Source organism: Cuculus canorus, chromosome 13 (genome assembly GCF_017976375.1).
Source record: "Cuculus canorus isolate bCucCan1 chromosome 13, bCucCan1.pri, whole genome shotgun sequence".
NCBI lineage: Eukaryota > Metazoa > Chordata > Aves > Cuculiformes > Cuculidae > Cuculus > Cuculus canorus.
This window is the reverse complement of record NC_071413.1, coordinates 15,541,765-15,564,436: the sequence shown is the minus strand read 5'-3', so window position 1 is coordinate 15,564,436 and position 22,672 is coordinate 15,541,765. Positions and strand designations below refer to the sequence as shown.

The window sequence follows — 22,672 nt, the reverse complement described above, 5'->3', positions numbered from 1 at the left end:
AAGTGGTTTTCAGTAATTCCCTTTTAAAAAAAACAACTGGTTTGGGTTTTCCCCCTACCCGATCTGTATTAAATGCAATTAAAAATAAAAGGAAACTGAATCATGTATCAGATTAAATCCAAATTTAAATCTTTATTACACAAATAGCATTTTGAATATATAATACTTGATTTTGGTGGAGTTGTTCTGGATTTGGGTTTGATCTCATTATGCTCTTAGGAGATCAGAAACAGCTAAGCTGATTTGGGGGTGGTGGTGTTGCAATCCTTTTGTGGAAGTGGAAGATACTTTTCAACATAAGATTATGCACCACATTTGCCAGGTTTGTAAAATTCTACCTTGACACTTAGGGAAATAATGTGTCACACTCTTAAATTTAGAAGTTATGCATAAATCCTTTTTTCTATGCTCCTTTTTTATGGAAAATACCTTTTCAGTTTCACTTCTGTGACTCTTGAACATTTCTGTTGGTGCTGCTGCTTTAGTTCCCCGTGTACTTTTTAGAAATTAAATCAAAAGAAGATGTTTTGAAATCAAGTTAACGATATACTTTCAATTTCTTTGGCCAGACACTGAAGGACTTAGGCTTCAAACAGGGTTTGATGACTGCACTGACTACCAAGTTTCATAGGAGATAAAGTTACAACCCATTGCTGGCACAGCAGGAGGACAATGTGATAATGTATTTTCCCTCTGACACGGAGCATTTCCTCATATAACCCTGCCTCCCAACTATCCCAATGGTTATTGTTTGGCTATATTTGACTGCAGTTTCCCAGAGCATTAGAAATACTACTCCCATCCACTTTATTGTACCAGTACAGTCTCACTATGAGACAACTGTTAATTTCCTTTGTGCCAGCTTGTTTCTAAACCATAATTGACTGTTTTCTACTGAATCAAAAAAGATGACATGAAGGCAGTAAGCACAATTTTCATGCTTTGGAAGGGAATTTCATGTCAAACATAGAATGCATGTTTGTGGGTTTATCTGCCACCCCTCTTTTTTCGGCACTTTTTTTTTTACATATATATAAAATAAAATGTTAAGTTATTTATACAAACCAGAGGAGAATAGCATAAAGAGCTTGAGCTGTTGTTTAGATCAGTAACTTCAACAAAGTAGCAAGCTTCTTTGAATAGGGGCACTTTTGAAAGACCACCGACATGCTTTAAAATCTGCTGAAGCGCAATGGATGTATAAATAAAAGCAAAGTCAGGTGCTGCACTGTATTTTTATTTTTGCTTTGTATGCAGAAATGCACACTGTCTTTCTAAAGAACGGGAACTGCCACATGTGGTCAGACATTTCTAAGAGTGAGCATTAGGATGTGAGCTCATACGCCGCTTTCATCTACAGAATGTCACTTAGAGAACTTGCTCTCGAATAGTTCACTAACACCTTCAGCACTGAGGACACTGGCAACCAAGAAGAACTGAAGAATTTTCAGAATGAGTCAAGCTGAAGAAAGTGGAATCCACTCGTCATGGAATATTGTGAGGATGGTAGTCTGCGCAATACTGAGCTTGGCATTTATTATTGGGACCCCTGGAAATTGCATTGTCATCTGGACTGTTTGCACAAAAATGAAGCAAGTGTCTCCTTCAGTCCTGCTGATCTTGAACCTGGCCGTTGCGGATGTCCTCATACTGATTACTTTACCAATCTGGATTTACTCCTTTGCTGACTCATGGGTTTTTGGAGTCACCTTCTGCAAAATTTTGGTTTTCGTTATTTATTGCAGCATGTATGCTAGCATATTTCTAATAACAGCATTGAGCTTGGAGCGGTTAATGGCTGTATTTTACCCTTTCACAATTCAAAGATGCAAAACCAAAGAAAAAATTGTGTTGGTCATGTTCTTCATTTGGTTCCTGTCTATTTCTTTTGGCATTTCTGTCGTTCCATTTCAAGAGACAGAAGAAATGAATGGCAGACTACTATGCACATGTCGCAACTACTCTTCTGATAGACAGAAAGTGTCGTATCTCTTGCTGGAGACTCTTGCAGGTTTTGTAATCCCTTTTCTAATTATTTGCACTTGTTACCTGTGTGTTGCAAGAAGAATAAGCAGAATGACTTATAAATCTAAGCGGCGATCGGAACGGCTCATTACCAGCATTGTGGTGGCATTCATTTTATGCTGGTTCCCTCATCATCTCTTTAACATCCTGGATATTATTTCAATACAGATAGAATACTCTAACGAGGAAATGTCTTTGGCGCTGGATGAAATTGTAGGCAGGGGAGTGTACATCTCTGGAGCACTTGTATTCATCAGTAGCTGTGTTAACCCTCTACTTTATGCTTTTGCTGCACGAAGATTTCAGAATCACCTGAATTTTGCCAAGATATCAAAGCTGTTTGAGCAGATGAGTCAGACTGTAACAGAGGAAGACAAGAAAAGAAGTTTGGTTTTAACAAAACCAGAAGATACATTAGTAAGAACAGAAAATCTCTAACAAGGAACATGGACTTAGCAAACAATGTGATTCCGTGCCATTCCTTCAGTCCTTTCTCCTCACGCTCTCAGTTTCATTTACTAAGCAGTCCAGGTAAAGCCAGAGACAGGTAAAAGCCATTAAGGTTTATTTTGTGTGTTATAAAAGGATTGGCATTGACAGCCTAGTTCAGTTCCTACATTACAACCACACCATGAAATTAGCATGATTCTAGTGATGCTGAGAACCTCAGCAAGGTGGCTAGAAGCTCAAAGGGTAGGGAATACAGTGTTTTTACTTTCCATTACAATTATTTGTGATTTCTAGAGAGTCTGTGTACATACATGGGAAACAGAAACTTTGGAAGTTTATAACTATGTTTTCCTTCAGAAAAAAACTTGTTGGATGCTCACAAATCCTTATACAATCTAGAGTTTTAAGAGACCATACTTAATTAAATTCTTGATGTGGTAAGAATGGTTTGAAAGTATTTTAATGAAGCATAAAAGTCTTTTGGGTAGGTGGAAAAATACAAAGCTGCATTTATTCATTGCTTTATTTAGGTTTTAAAGTAATAAGTGTTGTTTACACAGTCAAGCTCATTTACTGCATTATCTCGCATTAATAGGTTTTAACAAGTAAAATGTGAAGTGTGAAATGCCTCTCTGGAAAAAAAAGAGGAGGTACGGGAATTCTGTGTTGTATGGCAAACGTGGTTATGGACTTCATGCTATGTTTGATGTCAAATACATCACATAGTTCAGTCACAAACTGTCAATATATTAAATATACATACAATGTTATATATATACTCAAAAAGTTTGATTCAGGATACTGAAAAAGTTTGATTCAGTTAAGCTTCCAAGATGTCCATTAAATTATGGAGGAACTGGATCAGGCTGTGGTGGGAGGGAAGGAGAGATCCTTCTACTGTTTTTTTATGTGTAAGAAAATTATGTAGTAGTGTGAAGCCTCTGATAAATAAGAACTCCACCTTGCAAATAAAAGCATAATTTTTTCTTCTTTTATACAATAAGGTGGGCTTTGCCATAAGAAACCAATAAGTTTAGCACTTGCAAGGACCTTAGTTTAGTTTTGTGAATGTGTGCAAACTCACTGTGGAAAATTACAAGGAATCAATTGTTTGCTTTTGAAGTTTTTTGAATTTCAATTGCACCTAACATTTTTTATACTTACTCATGCTTATTTTTAAGTCAATGATTTGTAATAAGATCGAGGTATCTACTGATTACTAAGAAACATATTGTTGATTTCCTGTACATTGTTCTGGACAGCTGATAAACAGCCGTGTTACCCCTCATTACAAATACTAACAAGAACTTAGTTTTCAATATCGGATTATGTAACAACCAGGAGCATTGGAGTTGTACGAATGTAGCTTGTAAACTGAAGTAAACATGGGGAAATCAAAGCCTTATCTATTAATGGAAGAGTATTTCTCTAAACTTTGCATGTGTGTTTGTTATTCCTGTGTGTTTATAAAGTCAATTTTACAGTAGATAAAACTTCAGCCAGACCTTGTTTTTAGCCAAGAGTAAGTGGCAGATGAAATATCCTTAGAGTTTACCCCATCCACCTACCACTCTTTTCCTCAGTTGCTGTTAGTATATTCAATATAGCACTCTGAGATTATCTCACAATAAAAGCAGTAACTTTATTTCTCTGCTGCATAAAAATATGAGGCCTTATTTCCCAATATGTTCTTCACACAGGAGTCACTCACTATTCAGAAGCCCAGAAACGATGAGATAATAAGCACACGAGTGCTACAGTTGCACTACAGTCCTAGGCCACAAGGAGCCAAGCATTTCACAACTCACAGGTTGGGAGAAGACTCAGACAAGCAAGCTACCAAACCAGAATTTTCCTTTCTATTGGTCTGCACCCTATACCTAACTATAATCGATCTTCTCATTAGGATTTGGGTTAAACCCCTAACCATCTCTGTGTGTTTATCATGCATCTCATGAATGAAGCAGTCTTTTTTTGTGCCATCTGCTATTCAACAAGCCTTTTGGGAGCACTGACTGTGTGTTCATGGAATCATAGAATCACTACGTTGGAAAGGACCTACTGGATCATCAAGTCCAAACATTCCTAACAATCCCTAAACCATGCCCCTTAGCACCTTGTCCACCTGTCCTTTAAACACTTCCAGGGAAGTGTTCCAGGAACCACCTCCCTGGGCAGCCTGTTCCAGTGCCCAGTGACCCTTTCCATTAAAATTTTTTTCCTGATGTCCAGCCTGAACCTCCCCTGGTGGAGCTTCAGGCCATTCCCCCTTGTCCTGTCTCCATCACTTGGGAGAAGAGCCCAGCTCCCTCCTCTCCACAACCTCCTTTCAGGCAGTTGTAGAGAGTAATAAGGTCTCCCCTCAGCCTCCTCTTCTCCAGGCTAAACAACCCCAGCTCTCTCAGCTGCTCCTCGTAAGACTTGTTCTCCAGCCCCCTCACCAGCTTTGTTGCTCTTCTCTGGACACACTCCAGAGCCTCAACATCCTTCTTGTGGTGAGGGGCCCAGAACACAGGATTTGAGGTGCAGTCTCACCAGTGCCGAGTACAGAGGGAGAAAAACCTCCCTGGACCTGCTGGTCACACCGTTTTTGATACGAGCCAAGATGCCATTGGCCTTCTTGGCCACCTGGGCACACTGATGGCTCATGTTCAGTCAGGTGTCAACCAACACCCCCAGGTCCTTCTCCTCCAGGCAGCTTTCTAGCCAGAAATGCTTTATGCCCAGCAATGCCCAGCCCAGAGCAAACTGTAAAGGAATCAGTGGACAGATACATAGTCTGTGCGATACAGCCTGGTGCAGTGATATTTGGGTTTTGTTTGTTTGTTTGTTTTAAATCAATTGTGAGTCAGACATTTTTTCTTTTCATTTTATCCAGTCACTCTCAGACAAGTAAACTTTGCTGCTCGGGCTGCGTCCTGCCCACCATCCAGGAATCTTAAAAGGGGAACTTAGTGACATCCACGGATCAGTAAATACATTCAAAGGAACAATGAAGTTTTTAGGTAACGCAGTTTCAAGTTGAAAGCTATTACTTTGAGGATTCAGAATAATAAAGAGACCTAAACTAATTTAACTGAACTGTGAGAATGTTTCTTATGGTCAACAGAGCAAAAAGCAGTACAATGCCTATATTCTACTTCTCTGCTTTGTCAGTAGATAGCATGAATTTGCTACCTCAATATTCATTCTCAACATTCTCTCCACTGCTCTTTTCTCACAACTGCAGTGTTGAAGTACATAGAAAACACGCGGTCTATCAAGGAGCTCAAACCATCCTCTTGTGTTCGTATTGATGGCCTCGGGCAGCTGCCTCCAGTAGTCAGTCATCTTTAAGAACCGTGTTTCTTATGAAGGCTCTTTGAGGAGTGGTAAAAGATGCTAAATGAGCAACTTTAGCTAACTTCACTTTTCCATAGAGCGAACAGAGTTAATTCTTACAAACATTGGTATGCAGAGATAAAACCTCTGATTCAGGATTTTTGGCAACACAGCCATGATGTAACTGGGTCCATAAGAGTCAGTGAACAGGTACACATGAGGCCTATCAATGTAGCAAGATTTACCACTTCATCTATGCTAACGTGTTCAATTACAAGACTACAGGGATTCCTGTGCAGTGCAGGGATTCTCCGTTCGGCCAGTGGATAGTGGATATTCTTGTCTCCTAAAGTACTGAATCCCAGCCAAACCTAAGACCTAGCATAGATGTGGTCCAAAATGCTGCATCTTATGATAGTGATACTTCATGCTTCTTGTTGACTACATTCCATGTCCATCTTACAGATAATACTGGAAGGCTGGTAGAAAGCAAAGACTTTCCGTGATTGTTGAGGCTAGTTCAAAGCAGTCATCGGGATGTGAGAGCGGTTTTACTTGTGAGACACTTGGACCCTCAGGAGAAAAACAAGAGTGTCTCATTTGAGTTCCTCTTATTTTTCTTACTTCCCGTCTCTTCCGTCCTTGTTTATGAAGTCTGCCTGTGGTTTCAGAGCCTGGCTTTTTCTCATGACACAGCAAGGAAGGAGGCTGAAATAAGAGAGAGCTGCTTCAGTCACCTGAGTCAAACCACCTTAGGTTACACTGAAGTAAAGGGAACATTACCAGTAATCAGAGCAACACTATATAGAACACTGAGTTCTGAGAGGTGACCAGATGGTTTGAATTTCTCCGGTTTGTAAAAATTAATAATCTTCTAACATTAAAGTCTTACCCAGCCTGAAACTTGCTGTGACCATTCCATGGGTACACATCAGGAATTTATCACGCTGTAGTAGGATCATGCTGCATAAAGTGAATTCATTCTGCATTAACAGGGTTGAAGAAGAGTCTGAAGTATTTTTAGTTCATGCAGAGTCAATATACAAGAAGGATAAAAGAGAACACAAAGAAGAAGTATCAATCTTACAGCTTTTGTTGCCTGTTTCAAAAGTTTCTATAGGCATCTTGGTAAAATAGTTATTATGGAGGTCTGGATTGAAACAGTGGAGCTTTGTGGATATTTAGAGGCAAATTGTCATTTAAGAGGGAACAAAAGGGAAATCAGAAGTCCTTATTTGCAGACAAAACCAGGGGAACTGCATTCTACTAAAGAAAATTTATTATTTTTTTCTTCAATGAAGCCAGCAGATAATTGTCTATGAAAAAGTAAAAAAAAAAAAAAAGTTAAGAAACATTTTGAAGACAGTTAAGACTGCAGCTCTGAAACTCTTAGGATTACTATTAACAGGGCTAAAAATATTTGCTTGCAAGACTTCAGTGAAAGGAATAAAAAACCCTGGAAGCTAACAGAAAGCATGGAGACTGCATAGGCATGCAAAATCTTTCACATTCAAGCAAGAGTCTGATCCATGATAAACATTTTAGAAGATTCAGAATTAGTGAATATTAGCAAAGGTGGGTTTTTTCCTCTGGTTTTATGTCCTACAACTCTTGTATTATTCCCTTTTCTGCATTTATAGGGAAAATGGATGAGTAAGATAAGTTTTGTGTTTGATTGGTGTGGAAAAGCAAGTGAGAAATAAGTCAGCTAAGATTATTAAGAAGAACACAGCCTTAGAATGAAATTGAGAAGTTCAGCTATGAAAGAGCCGAGAAGAGAGCAAACAAAGAGAGCAGAGAAGGAAGTGAGGACTCTTCTGTTGCAAAGCAGTTTCAGGTTTTTGTAAATGATCTCTTGTCAGGTCAGTTATGACTAAAACAGTTTGTTATTACAAAACTCCTCAGCTAGATTTCCACTGGTTGTTAATAGGTTAAAGAATCAACCCACACTTTAGGGAGGCATAACCCTGTCCTCACTGCTCCTGTTAGAGCTCAGAGCTGGGTGTAACCAGGGCTGGGATGATGGCCACTAGGATTTCAGAAACTTTACAACTCTGTTTGCAGTGCTAAGGAAATTCTCACACTGATAGGTACAGAGATAAGAGTATCATGTGCTGGTTGATTTCTTCATGTCTTCTTTCTCCTTAAATTAATTATTTTAAAAGTCATACTACAATAAGGATGCAGTGTTTTAAACTACAATCGTGTAAGTTGAAAAAAGGTTCAGATTAAAAGAAAATTATTTTTATGAAATGTGTGAAGTCAGTGATTTAAGTGGTGGAATCGATGGAAAGAATGCTATGAAGTCTTCCAGTACGGGTTAAAGAGTCACAGCTCTTCAGATGGGGAGATTATACATCTACAATTGCAAAATCAACTTATTCTGAATTTAATAGAAATTGGCTCCCTGAACTGCACCTTGGTTGCAAAGGTTACACTCCAGTTTTGGCTGCAATTGCGTAAGTACTAATAGGGTGTATAATTAAGTGCATCACTATTTCTGTTGGCTGTTAACTAGAAAACAGTACTAACTGTGCTGAGACATCTGGATACATTATCATATTGTTGTGGATGTCCATAAAGTGAAGTGTGTCCCCAGATGGTCTTTGATCACAGGTTGTTAGTTTGAACTGCTCTTAGTGATCTCAAAGGAAAAACAAAATAACTTTTTGGGTTTGTATAGCCAACCAGTTAATGATGTAGCAAATTACATTAAAAAATGGTCTAAATATTTAATTTTCAGAGAATTATGAATTTCAAGCACTCTTTATGGCCCTTCATTAACCTGGTAGTGTCACCATAAAAGTTACAATAGGCAAATAGGTCTGTGAAGATCGCTTCTGGTCATTAACACCTCATGATACAGTAAGATGTGGCGATGCAGAAAATCTACAAACAAGTTGCATATCACATCTTTAGCTGTAATACATAACTTCAACAATTATTGTAACATTAACACTGTATAAGTCCTTTTGTACTTAGTGAATAGTAGTGGAAATTTAGAAGTCATGGATATTTTTTAAACATTGTAACTAAATAATTATGTTTAAGTCTGATAGATTTTAAAATACAGTTAAGAGCCTTCAGCTACACTGTAGAAGAGAGCATTGTGCAGTTAAAAACTGAAGGATACATTTAACAGTGATTTTTTTTTACATGCATTGTTCTCTCCTGCCACCCTGTGGCTTTTCCAGCTAAAAAAAAAATAGGCCTATTTATAATACCATTACAGTTCCTGAAACAACTGGTGAGGTTCTTGGTTCATTGCTTCAGCTCTGAACTGTTTTATGGCTCATGTCTGTCATGGTCATCGAGGCAGAAAGTACACACAAAATCAGAACCATGTATGAAGCATCCAAGTCCTATTAATTCAGAGTGACATAGTTGGTTCTTTCCTTACGCTTCAGGAACCCAGCATAGGTAGGGGCTGAATGTCCAGGCATGGATTTATATGGACTCTAGGACCTATAGGCACAATACGTGGTGTGGAGACCTCAGATGGAGCTGATCAGGGTCATGAAGGGTTATTAGTGCACTCAGGGCCCTGGTAGATTCTCAGCAGCAATGGAAACACCAAAGAACAACAGAATAGTGAAAATTATTCCTGGAATAATGCCACAAGCCTCAATTGCCATTCTTTGTGATGGCTTAACTCAGGCAACTTTATTTAAAGAGTGGGACCCTCAAAGAAAATATAATGTTCTTTTTGCTTTTTGACATTTCAAGGTTGCCACTTTTTCACTGGTATTTATCTTCCTTGTAAATTTAATGTTACATCTGAAGAAGAATTTTAAAATCAGAATTTCAGAATCTTTTTCCTACATTTAACCCTTTTCCTTTCCTTAAGTCTTCAAGTCTTGTCACAGTTTCTCTGTGCTTGAAACACAGGAGGTATTTTGCTTTCTCTTAGATACAGAAAATTAAGTTTTAACTTTTCACCACTGGAAATACATGGAAATTCTGTAAGAGAAGGAGTTAGGGAAGCATACACTGTTCTGACCATAAAGATGTTATCATAGCTTGTACTGAGAACTTCACCTGCTTTGGATCATTGAACTTTGACTGGAGCTAACCAGACGGTTAAGTAGCCCAGTGTAACTGTCGGACTGGCCGTGTGATATGATCTTTCGTTTCACTTAGGTGAATGTCATTGATTGGATAAAGTTAAATATTTAGTGTCCTGAGCACAACAGCAAAAAACAAAAAAATACTTGGTATGTCTCTAAAAATGCAGCGATGCATTTCCCAAGCATCAAACTCATATTGTGTTAGCGATGAAATCCTTGTTTCCTTCTTGCTATATTATTTCACAAACAAATAGTTGTAGGCACACTGATAATTTCACAGAGAGATAGTGATCGTATTTTAATGTTTTAAATTACCGGTGTTATCCACAATATTAAGTTGTATCAAAGGGAATTAAACTGAGCATTTTCCTGCCATTTTACCAGGAGGCGAGGGAGCTGCAGGAGGTGAGCAAGTCTCTAGTCCTAGCTGACCCGACAGCGTGATCTGGTTTACCCTTTCCTCATGCACACATTCCTCCTTACAGTAGGGCAGTTAATACTCCGTGCTTCCATGGCTATTATAGTTTCTTAGTTCCTAGATGTTTGTGACAGCTTGGAAACACCATTTTGGAAGGAGCCAAGACCTGGCTAGCCTAGGCCAGGGAGCTCCCATGTGGCTTCACCCTGTGCAAGACCTCCCAGCTCTGCAGCGTTGAGTTTGAATTTAGGTGTCCTCATTTCTAGCTTTTTTTCATCCTGATGGAGTCACATAGTGAGGCAGTAGCAAATAGATACACCCTCAAATGTCCCAGTGGGCCATTATGTTTTGTCTGCCAAGGAAATCCTTTCCCATTTTCTACATTAACAGGCAAAATTAAACACACAGAGCGTGACATTGGTGACCTTGTGAAGGGAAGTTTCATACTTTCAGGTTTAGTATAAACATAGGCTTAATTTTTATCTTAGCTGCTTTAGTCAAAACCACTTCCTTTCCTTTCTACTTCTTCCCCTTTCCCAGTGAGAAGTAGCTCACCATCGTTCCTGCTAAAGGAGAAGCGCGCTCTCTCTCACCCCTGGTAGAGGCTGTAACTGCGATGTGGGAAAATGCCTCAGAGCAGTATTTTTCTGTAAATGGACCACACAAAAGGGAAGCCCAATTTGGTTTGTCTGAATCAGAAGATAAGGATTAGCCTCTTAAGTGAGCAATGCCCTATGTTTTAATTATTATTCTCGTTCATTCAATTCTTCAAAGAGATGCATTAAAGCAACAGTAATTACAAAAAAAAATCCATTGTCAGGATAAAACTAGGCTCATGAACTGCTTTGAACATTTGATTACCTATCTCTAAAATCTTTTCTTTAAATACTAACTCTGGCTGTGTAATTAATGATTACGTGATGGCAAATAAACAAATACAGCACAAAAATATTTTTTCTTTAATTAAGAAGGATTTGAGCCTGTATAAAAAGCGGCTCAGGGGGTGGAAAGTTGACTCTTTGCAGTGATTAACAGAGTTGAGGAGACTCCAGTCAAAAAGAAAATAGAAAAAAAAGGTATTGAAAATCAAGAAATATTTGTCTTTAAATTCCTAGCTGGCCCACGGAACCCAGAGCTGCAGGTGTTCTTGGAAATGAGTAGTGTAGCAGGAATTTTAAAAAGCTATGATTTTTTAACCAGTTATACAGGCTAAGGCAATGATATGAAGTAACCTTATCTACTGCCTCAGGATATGAGCTGGGGTCAGGAGGGCACTCCTTTCAGTGCCCCAACATTACTTGCATCTCAGAAGAAGAATTTTGTTTGTGTTTTTTCCTGAGTAGAATTCACATTCCTAGAAACTTTAGATGGTTGATGATTCCAGACAAAGTGTTCCAGTTTGTATTTAATATAAAATACTTATGTTGAAATTCCATCAGGCTTCAAAATGCAAGTCAAAGGTAAGGATGGGCTACAGGTGCTGCCTTGAGGACCTGTATGCAAGCAGGAATCCCCTGCACATTTGTGATAGCAGTCTGTGCTGTTATTACTCCTCTGTATGGACAGGAAAATGGAAGTTGAAGGGAGGTATCCAAGGCTACACAACCAGCGTCAGAGTAAGAGTTAGAAAAGTGTAGTAATATGAGGTCTGACACAAACCAAACGAGACTAGCCCTACAGTTCGGGAACCAAGAGTGAGAGAGGAGAGACAGAGACATGGTTATGAAACACATTCTAACCTTAGCTTAGGGATATGATTTAGTAGTGGACAGGTATGGTTGGAATTGGTGATCTCAGAGGCCTTTTCCAACCTAATGATTCTATCCTTCTAAGCTGTCACAGTGAGACAAGGCTCAGATCAATCGCTCCACTCAGGACAAATGAATGTGTGTTGAAATAGAGATGCTTTCTTACCCTTGGTCGGAAAATGTTGGTGTCTTGAGTTCACATCAAGACAATGCTCCAGACCACACACTTTGTCTGTGAAGCAGTTCTTGGCTGATAACAGCATCACTGTGCTTGAGTACCCACCCTGTTCACCGGACCCGGCTCCCTGCAATTTCTACCTCTTCCCAAAGATCAAGTCGGTGCTCAAAGGAACACAGTTGTTGTCAGTAGAAGATAAGAAAGCAAAGAAGGCGGAGATCCTCAACAGCCTTTTATAAACCGATCTGCAGAATTGCTTTGAACGTTGGCAGCATCATATGCAGCCGTGTGTCAGTTCAGAAGGGAACGATTTTGGAGGTGGTCATAGTTGATTTTCTTAATTTGTTAAATAAAAGGAGTTGCAGGCACAGTCTTGGGGTTTTTTTTTGTGTGGGACGCCTTATATTACCATACTAAATATAGGTCTAACAAAATTATCAACATATAGCACAGGTAGGCAAAGCACTTAAAAAATTATATTACTATAAGGGTTTGTTGGCTTTTTATAGAATTGGTATTTCAGTAGGGTAGACTTAAATAAGAATGGAATTAAACTTAGTAGAGTTTTGCAAGTGGCTTCCTGAATTTACCATAAGGGAGTAGTAACAGCAGAGACAGTTACATTAAAATAATATATTAAAATTTTAAAATTAACATTTTCTCAGAGTAGACTGAACAAAGATATAGATATAGATATAGATACAGATATAGATATAGATATAGATATAGATATAGATATAGATATAGATATAGATATAAAGTATATTTTAAGTATATAAGGACAGAGTTTCCCACATCTTCATTAAAGCAGAAATTTTGGCTTTACGTTGCAAAAGTCTCTAAAGAAGTTTTAACAAAAGCAAGGAATTTACAGTCACAAAGCAATCTAAACATCAGTTTTTGTCTGGAAAAATCATTTGCAGAAGCTAAAAATAACAGTCTTCAGAGTGAACACTTACTCTTTAGGTATTTGATTTCAACACATCTGAGAGGTCAGACTGGGCTCCTAGGTTATTAATTCTTACATGTACAGAGAAGGTCATACATAAAGAGTTGTTAATGTCCATTGCATATAATCCCTTGTTTTAGAAATGAGCCCAGAGGCGACCTTAAGTAGCCTTAGAAGCCCACAGAACAGAGTGGTTTTTATTCTAATTTCAGACTAGGAATAAAAATTCATTGTAGACTTAGACTTGTAACAAAAGACACACGCACTCCCAGACCTGGCCTTTTTCATTGATAATGCAAGCTTTAATTTTAGTATTATTCATATATTAAAGACCTCTGTGGTCTACAATGTATTTGTCTCAGGTGTTAGTTTCAAGTATTTGTCATGGACAGCTTTGAGTTGAAAGGTTGTCTCCAGGTCGGTCTGTCCATTATAAATGACAGAAAAAAAACAAGCCAATAAGAAGAAAATTTTGCTGAGGTATTATTCACACCTTCACATCTCTCCGTTTTTCACCCTATTGCTCAGGATGTGGGACTGGGCGGATGCTGCAGATGACACAGGGCTCTTTCCCTTAGCTTTTGGTTTTATGTAACACGCCTATCTCATTGCTGCTGGCATTCATTTCTTTTATAAGCTACAATAACCACATATTCACAGGCATACAGAGAAGATGATACATATTTAGAAAAGATTTCATGAGCTAATGAACCATCATTCTACCTGTTACTCAATCAGCACCAGGAACCTGTCAGTGTACGATAACACTTCGTGGGTTTGTGCACACCTGTATGCACCTACACACCCTGTCGTATACAGGGAAGTGTTGTGTAGATAGAGAGTGCCATGTTTTTTCACAGGGTGAGTAAATTGTTTTTGCTAAAGTTATAAGTCAAACAAATATATATGTTATAAAAGCAAGGAAAGTCCTTAATTAAGTGATGAGTTTGTTTCTCCATAGCAGTTGCACGCATTTTGACTTTAGTATGACCACTCCCAAGCTTAAAATTATGTGCTGAATGTTTAGATGTTCAGAGGAACAAGAGTAGAAAAATCTTCCTAAAAAGAATGATAGTTCCAAGGACTTTTTTCCTTTGGAGGGATTTCCTAAGATCTATTTTACTTTGCCTGCTGCTATTTCTGGTATCCACAACAGTTTCTTTACATGTGCACTCTATTGCCATGTGCATGTGTGTGTAAGAACACGAGATGTGTCTACTATCTGAAGATATTTAAAAGTTGTAACTTCCAGAAGGAAATAATTTTCTGTATTTAGAAAGAAGGGCCAAGCATGGTCACCTAGGCTGATTCTGTATATATCATACACAAGGTCCTGATGGCTAATGAAGTGTCAGGAAGTCTGCTTTTGTGTAGTAGTGGCCCATAGTAAACTAGAGAAAGAACAGGTTGCAGACAGCTTCTGCAGAGCGTGTGATGTGCTACGTGTTCACCCCCCATGTTTGCACATTCTGGAGTAGTTCGGTTGTACATCTGTACCTGTAGGTAGTAGAATCCATGTTTCACCTTTTGCTCAAACTCCATTTATGGTGCAGGCAGCTAGGAAGTAGAAATAGAAAAAAAAATAGTATTAAATTGGCTTAATTTAATTCTAATCCTTTCTATCTGGCATCTCTCTCATCTTTCTAGTGACATTTTCTCCTCTCAATCTTCCCTTTGTTTATATTTCCAGGCATGGGGCTTCTTTTTTTTTTAAAAAAAATGTATTTTCTGTTGAACTCATTCACTCAATACCTATTTTGATATTTTCTTTCCATGTGTGACTTTGTTTATACTTCGTCTCTCGCCATCATTTGTGTTAACAATCTCTCTTTTGTTCTCATCATTATTCCTCTTCTAACTATATAATTGTGTTTGCATTCTTCTACAGTTGCTTTGGATACATCTGTCTGTATTTTCTGCTGTGAGTGTTGTTCGCTGTTGCACAACATAGTTCTTTGTGTAACATTTAATTTGGGGTATTTTTCCAATTTTTTTTTTTCCTATTTCAGTCTTTTTTCCGGAAAAAAAAACACAGGAGGTTGTAACAGAGCAAGACACAACTAGCGAATAGGATCAAAGCCTCAGGAAAAGTGGGAGTAAACATTTTTCCACAAGCCAAACTTGTTCACTCATTTGTTTATCCCTTGTCAAATAGGCCGAGCCAGAGATTTGATTTTTTTCCTAGAGTTATGGACCTAGCCAAATATTTGATTCAGCAGATGCTTCCGTCAGCCTAAGGATTTTAACTTCTCCGGTTCTCTAGCGTCTTACATCTGTAGCTCCATACGGGAGACCCTGCTCAGAGGAACAGCGGCACATCCTTGTGCTGGGGATCCCACGGCAGAGATGCCCAAGTTCTGGAGTTGTGGGAAAGCACTGGGACTGTAGGCTGGGGGGGTTTCAGGTTGCAACTGTGGCTGAAGCGTCTGTTTTCCAGTGAGATGAGGGAAGAAAAAGAAAGTACAGCACAGCTCAGCAAATGTGTGGAGGGCTTGCTGTAGGAGAACATGCCTTTGGAAGCATTTTCAGTGCATGAATCTTAGTAGGTCTGAAGATTTCTTAGAGAGATTCCCATGTTGTCTATCAGATAAGCATTCTTTCTGGCTTTGCAGACAGAAAATATAGTAGATTAAGTAATCTCTTTGGGATTCTTTAAAACCACAGAAGGTAATTTGGAAATGGGATCAAGACTTTTGGATTCCATGGCAGCTCTTTTCCCATTAGGTCATCTTTCTTACATATACCACGCTACTCCACTGATACTTTTGGTGTATTTGTTCTTTCTATCAACATGTGCTCTGCAGATTTCTCTCCTGACAATTATAACATATATAATGATTTTTAAACTTCTTTTTCTCCTACATCCATCCTCTTATTTCCTCTTTCACCTGGTTCCTTAGCCTCATCTTTCAGACATTCACAATACTGCTATGAGAGGTTTTACAGTACCTTTGTCATATTGGTGCTAAAAGAAGGAAGCTCATAATGTAAAATATTGGAAGAGGGATAAAAAAAATGCATTTAAACTATTTTATCTGTGAGGTATAATTACAAGTCCTGCTGAGCCTGCATCTTGTAAAACTGTCCCATACATTTTCCTTCTGTCATAACTTAAACTTGGAAATGAAAGCAGACTCATGAGGTATTGGACAATAGAAGGTATATTGTGATACTGAGCTGATTAATTATTCTCAGTATTTTGTATTTCTGTCTTGCCTTTTGTATACATAAATGCATGACATCACGCACCAATTGAATAGTCTTTCTAACTACAAAGTGCGTTTGCTTTGTGACTGTGAACAGCTACTGCAGTAATCAAGTTTGTTATCTGTAAACTGTCTCAACCTATTGTCGAGTAGACCATAACATAAATGCTTTTGGAAAAGTTATGGAAGCTTTTATATCTACTGATCCTGCACATCCCTGGCACCCTAATACAGGAATTCCAAAGGATCTCCTAACAAGCTCTTTATTGAGGTATTATCCACCTAGCAAGCCATAAAGCGTTACCGTCTCTTCTTGGCCAATGTTTCCAGGTCTGTGTACATAGGTAATGCTTCCCTTGCTAATTATTAACATAGTAGTGCTAAAAGAATTGTTTTGATCTGTTAACATTTAGAAGAGTTTTAATTTGCTAACATGCTGGACTCTGCAGGTCTATAGATCCTCCTGAAAACAGGCAAAAATTACATACCTTCATAGGATGAGGAGCAGCCCTTTTTCAGTGTGTGTGTGCATGCACAGAAAACATCTTAGGAATCAGGAATAAACTTATTTTCTGCTTATAAAATTCAGGGATTGTTGATTTTTTTCCTTGTACAATAAAATATAGAATAAGTTTAGTTCATTATGGTGGAGTGTAGCTGATCTGATAGAGTTTGGTCTATTACATTTCCTTTCCTGTTTTACAGATGTCTGAATTAGGTATGTGGAGTGAGGACTGAAGTAAGAGAGCTGGCTTTGGTCCTTCAACTGCTTTCCCAAAGTAACGCAGATAAAGGGAAAATTTACTGTGCCTCAATAACAGCTTTAAGGAAAAAACAATTTTGCTTCTAAATTTAGGTAGAATCAGCAGAGATCTAGAAAAAAAGAAAAGGTGAATTGTGGGCAGCACCACCTCGAATATAGATGTAAATGAGGCAGCTTTGCTCCCAGCACACGAATATTACTTAATACAACCACAGTATCAAAGAGCTACAGCAATAGCCATCTTCCCATCTCATGTTCTTAACACGATGCACAAGGATTTGTTTCATTTAGTGTATTGCAATAGCTGTAGCAAACTAAGTTAATGGAAGAAATGAGAAACAACACAGAGCAGCAAGTCAAGGTATTTGTATACTTACAAGGCTTCCTGAAGCTGGGGGTACACAGTGCTTATGGTATCAAAATTCTCTGCGTGCCATCTTCCTCTCCAGAGTTTACTATAAGCACTAAAGTAAAAACATGTCCTGAGGTTGGATTTTAAGCTGAACGCTAATTAATTTGAGCAGGGTTTTCTAGTTTTAAGGGCTAGTATGAAAGGCAGGTTTTGGCATAAATAAGTAAACAAGCAGCAAAAGCTGGTGTCTGCCTGGAAATATTGGGATAACAGGTGAAAACTGCTGTGGAGGACCACCCTGACTGAGGCCTGTAAATGTAAGGATGAGTGGGGGAAAAAAAGAAAGTTGTTAGCAGAGCGTCTGGCTGGTTTTAAAAGCATTTTATAAAGATTTAATTTAAAACATTGTACATGAGTAGTTTATAAATGTGTTTTGGACACGCTTTGATAAGTTTTGGTAGTATTCTGCTTATTGCCAAAGCAAAAGCTGACTGTGTACAGTCAGTCAGCAGAAATGTTTAAGAAATGAGGAATCTGGACCATGTATGCACAGTTTTTTTTCTCTCTGTTTACAAAGTTTGATCACCTCGTACCTCTGTCCTCAAGGTGACAACACAACTGTTTGTGAGCCTCCATGGTTAAGCAGATCAGGGAAATTCTCTGTGTTGCAAATAAACCTTAGATTATCTTAACTCTTAGTATCCTAAGAAAAAGGGTTGTTTTTAACACAGATCAGCGACTGGATGTGTTTGATCACGCAGCCCCAAGAGCAGCTGTATGAAACATTGAACTAAAACCCATCACAGAGGTAGGGAGCTCTCTTTAAACAGACTTTGCTGCAGAAAACACAGAGTATCCAGACAGTCCTTCAAGCATTTGGAAAGTACATTTTTGGTTTTGCATTTTTTCAGTGTAGAAACGTGCTTTATTGTTTCTATGGAAGCCACCAGAAAGCAGCAAATGTTTCAAGAGTGACCAGTTGTAAATGTAACTTGCAAATGATCAGTCAGGTAATTACAGCAAAGGAAGCAGAACTGGAACGGAACTTGCCTGGTTTCTTATAGGTAGATTCTACTTATTTTCTTGGCTAATTGCACATTGACAGCCTACATTATCAGGTGTAGTTCTACTGGTTATTTCTTTTTGGTGACCTTCAAAATGCTATCTATTGTGTTCACAAGTTTAAGTGAGTGCTTAATCGTCATCACAAGTAACAGTTCACCAGTTTGAAAGGCAGGAGGTGTAAAAACAAATCATTGCCAGTGAGAAAGTTTCTTTAATTGGAAATACGTCAGTCAGTCTTAAAATAGAAAGTAGATTGCAATCTGATTTGTGTTGCTAAAAATTTTTCAAAGATATTGCTTATCTTTAAGTGTTCTTGATAAAAAAACACCTGTCTGAACCAGCCCTTTGATTTTCAGCATCAGCAGAGAGATGGAGGTTAAGGGATGCGGCAGTTAAATCTAGCCTGGGCTATTACAGATTATGTTTTATTTCCTCTGTAGCCAGATTCAGCCTTTAAAAATGTAATTTTACACCTTTTAAAATAACTTTCTTATTGAGGTCTCCAGAGTACGATAAAAAGTGTGTGTGAAAAAGCGAAGTGAAAGCTGTACGTGTACACTGAACAAGCTTTGGCGTGGCTGGGAGGCAGGATTACTGTATTATAGTAAGAACAACGCTAATGGTTGAAGTTGCAGTGTGCATTATCCTACCCCACTGCTGTACCCCCTCATCTTTATTGGGGAAGAAAGGGAGAAGAATGCAGTTTTACTGGGGGAAAATGGCAAATGAGAAAAAAATCAATAAGAAGAGAAAGTTAACATTGCTAAATGAAAAAAATTAAAGGACACAAGTGCATTTGTTTGCTGTTCCAGACCACACAGTTCTGGTGAGTAAACTGCGTTGCCCAAATGAAAGGATGAAAAACCTTGATAACGCCACTCTATAGCAAAGACTGTTGAACGGTTTTCTATGCCATGATCCTATTAGCATCCCACAACTTCATGAGAATCTGGATATTTTATCATTTTGTTCCCCAGATCTTGGATGGCAGACTTTCCTAGCACTTCCCACTTGTGAAAATATCCCAGCCTATCAGCCTGGAATAACAAAAAATAAGAACAAAGTGATGACAACAGAAATATTCCTTAACTTGGCACAAATAATACTTCTGAAACTATTTAATTATTCTGGATTTGTGAAAGATTATTTCAGAACAATATTAAATGACCTAAAACAATGAAGTTTGAGTTACGCCAAAGCAATTCTGTGTTGTAGATGAGACTGAGCTGACAGCCTAAGGCTATGCGGGGTTTCAGAAACTCAAAAAAGATAATTTTTTTTTAGGAGATCACTGTATCTTTTACAGAAGTGTAAAATCTTGCAGATTTGGTTTCCCAGTTTTAGAGTATCTCTTTGGTCCACTCTTTCGCTCTCTTGAAAATGTGTCTTAAAACAATAAGAAACGTTCATCTTTTTGTTTGGGGGATCACAAACTTTCCAGTGTTTCCAGTGGCTGTGACTGAACATACCAAACATACTTGCATGCTGACAGGCAGGGTGGCTGTTCTCCCCTTGGGGCAGAGGTGGGGGATCTGAGGTTGTCAGTAAAAACATCTCTGTTGCGGTGAGTAACTGCTGCTGGGATTGCTCCTATAATAGTTTTAGCCAGGGTGGCAGTGAAGCTGGCTCTTCCCTTTGTGTTCATTTATTAAGAGAATCAGATGAAAAATCTGTTGTCAGAATCCTAACTAGACCGAACAAAATGGTTTGGATCTTTTGAGACTTTGAGGTCTCAGGTCTCCAGAGGAACTATTAAGTAAATACTTTAAATACAGCTTTCCTGTTTTTCGTGTGGTGATGACATGCGAACTAGCACATATGGCCATAAAATGAGAAGAAAATTACTTGATTCTGTTCTTAGCTTTGCCCAGGACTTAGTTCAATGCCTGGGTCCAGCCTGGGTTCAGCTGGCTCCTGGGATCTCCAGACCCGTGTGCCTGCTCCCACCTCTGCCCAGGGTGGACTGGCAGCTTGCGCTCCCCAGCAGGGACAGTTTGCTTTCAGTGACTGCTGTTGTCCACACCCACTCTCCACTGTGCCATTCTTCAAGAATGCTGCAGCCATTTACACAGCAGTTGCTGTGGTTTTGCATATTTTTTGGACATGTTTGCCTGTATTTTACAGCCAGCCATGTCAAAGAACAAGAAAAGCTGCGGTATTTATCTTCACTGTGCTGGATTGTAAATTGCAGCAGTACAGCCACTGCTTCCCAAGCTGCTGTGCTGAACCTCTGCAAGGAACAGAGAGGCAGGATGCACATCAATCTTAGCTTCTTTGTTAGTCAGAACTGCAAAGCCACTCTCACATCACCCCCTAGATTGCAGTTTGTGTTCCGAACCTGTGAAAGGTCAAGGCTGATCCACGGCAGCTGAACCTCTATGCAGCAGAAATTAGATATGTACCGAGGAGCAGTATTTTCATCAGCATCTGAAGTTCATGAAACCCCTTGACTATTTAGTTGCCTTCTGGTAATGTAGTTAACATCAGGTTTTTCCGTTGTGACATGGGCATAGGAAAGAAATACGTAAAGTATTTTGTTTAGAAAATAACATAGAAAAGAATATGGTTCTGCATACTCACATTAAAAAGTATGTGGCTCCCAATAAACTTAATAGAGGAAATAAAGACAGTAACATAAAGACATTTGAATGGTCAGAGCTTATAGGTGATATGATTTTTTTTCTCAGTTTGGAAAACTAGATGCATAACCCTGATCCTGTGGTGGTGCCACGATGTCTGTGTAGACCTATAGTCCTTTATATTAAATTTCCAAGTTACTATAACAAAAAGTTAAAGCACCAACTTTATATATATAAACATAGACAGTGGCAACAACTAAAAGGCCCTGATATTAAAGCAGTTCTCAGTCATGAATCAATCTGCTAAGTGGAAAGGGAACCTTCATGAGCTGTCCAGGTATAGGAAGGGAGGCTCAGGGACCAGCTAGTGGTTCTTTTCTTATAGTATACAAGAAATATATGCATTTCTTCAGGTTTAAGTGTCCACTTTTGTTAAAGAAAATTCTTATGAGCTTTTTAAAAGAATCTTAGTGAAAATTAATCTTTTACTAAAACATTTTTGTAGAAAGAATTGTTCTAAACTACTTTAACTTTATGTAAAAGCAAAGAAAAATTCGATGATAGCAGTCACTGCGAGGGTGTCTGTGTTTCCGCGTGGCCCAGGCAGATCCTGTGCCCAGTGTGCACCTTGTAATTGCTCTGCCAAACTTCCCTTGTCTGCACAGGAGAAACAAAAAGCAATGAAAAGGTGTGGTCATGCTGCCATGAGCAGACAGTGGCATGGGAGCAGAGGCTTTCACATGACAATATCCAGTGTTCGGTATTCCAGATATGACAAGGTAACAGAAACACATTGAATGGCAACAAAAGCCTAATAAGGAGCAGCTGATAGCAAGAGATTGACTATCAAAACCTCAAAGTCCATTCCAGCAAGTTTTCACAGGTGAACTGCCTGGCTACTGGGAGAGGAGATCATAAATAAAATCTGGACAGCTCAATCTTCTTTGACCCTACCCAAGGGCTTGCCTGCCCATGGGAAACACCCGTTGTGTTACAAAGCTATTGCAATCCACAATCCTTAGACAGAACACAGATCCTGGAATCCACAGATGCTAGATGAAACTAAAGGAGTTTTGCCACAGATCACTTTGGTCCACTCTGGCTGATGATCAGCGTTTGCTGTCATAGGGGAGTCTAATCCAAGTGCAGGCTTTGCCGGTGGGTTTTTGTCAAGCTGCTCTCTCCTTGATCAAGCAAACTATGCAGCTACTGCTCTGTGATGTGATGTTCATGAGAGAAGCTGCAGTCCTAGGTGAAGGATTAGAAAAGAGTAATTTTCATTGTCCCTGATTCTAGCATTGCGTGTCAAGACTAGCACAGCATTTTCAAGGGGGGTTATGTCCTTTACTTCTTGTTTTCACTTCATATTCTTGCAGTCACTAGGAAAAAGCTCTCAGTGTCTAAATATGTTGGAGCTGAGCATGTTCTGATTAGTGCATTCCTGACAAACCTGCCGTGTTTGGTGCTGTGTCTGTAACTCCCGTGACACTGTCAGCATACCATTAGCCCATCATCTTGCAGAGAAACTGCATGTTATCCTTGCCCTTCCTG

At 38.8% G+C, this 22,672-nt stretch overlaps 1 protein-coding gene and 1 long non-coding RNA gene across 2 annotated transcripts in view; both read left to right on the top strand.

Moving 5' to 3' along the window:
• The window catches only part of LOC128853454 (uncharacterized), a 45,365-nt gene that overhangs the window by 4,439 nt on the left and 18,254 nt on the right, over nucleotides 1–22,672 (top strand). The gene's annotated exons all lie outside the window — the stretch shown is intronic.
• On the top strand, nucleotides 1,302–8,049 carry LOC104056821 (leukotriene B4 receptor 1). Its single transcript, XM_054078363.1, has one exon. The coding sequence runs from the start codon at nucleotides 1,453–1,455 to the stop codon at nucleotides 2,461–2,463; it is 1,011 nt and encodes a 336-aa protein (XP_053934338.1). The 5' UTR covers nucleotides 1,302–1,452; the 3' UTR covers nucleotides 2,464–8,049.

Coding starts and splice junctions, on each gene's coding strand:
- LOC104056821 (XM_054078363.1), top strand. CDS start 1,453: ATGAGTCAAGCTGAAGAAAGTGGAATCCACTCGTCATGGAATATTGTG.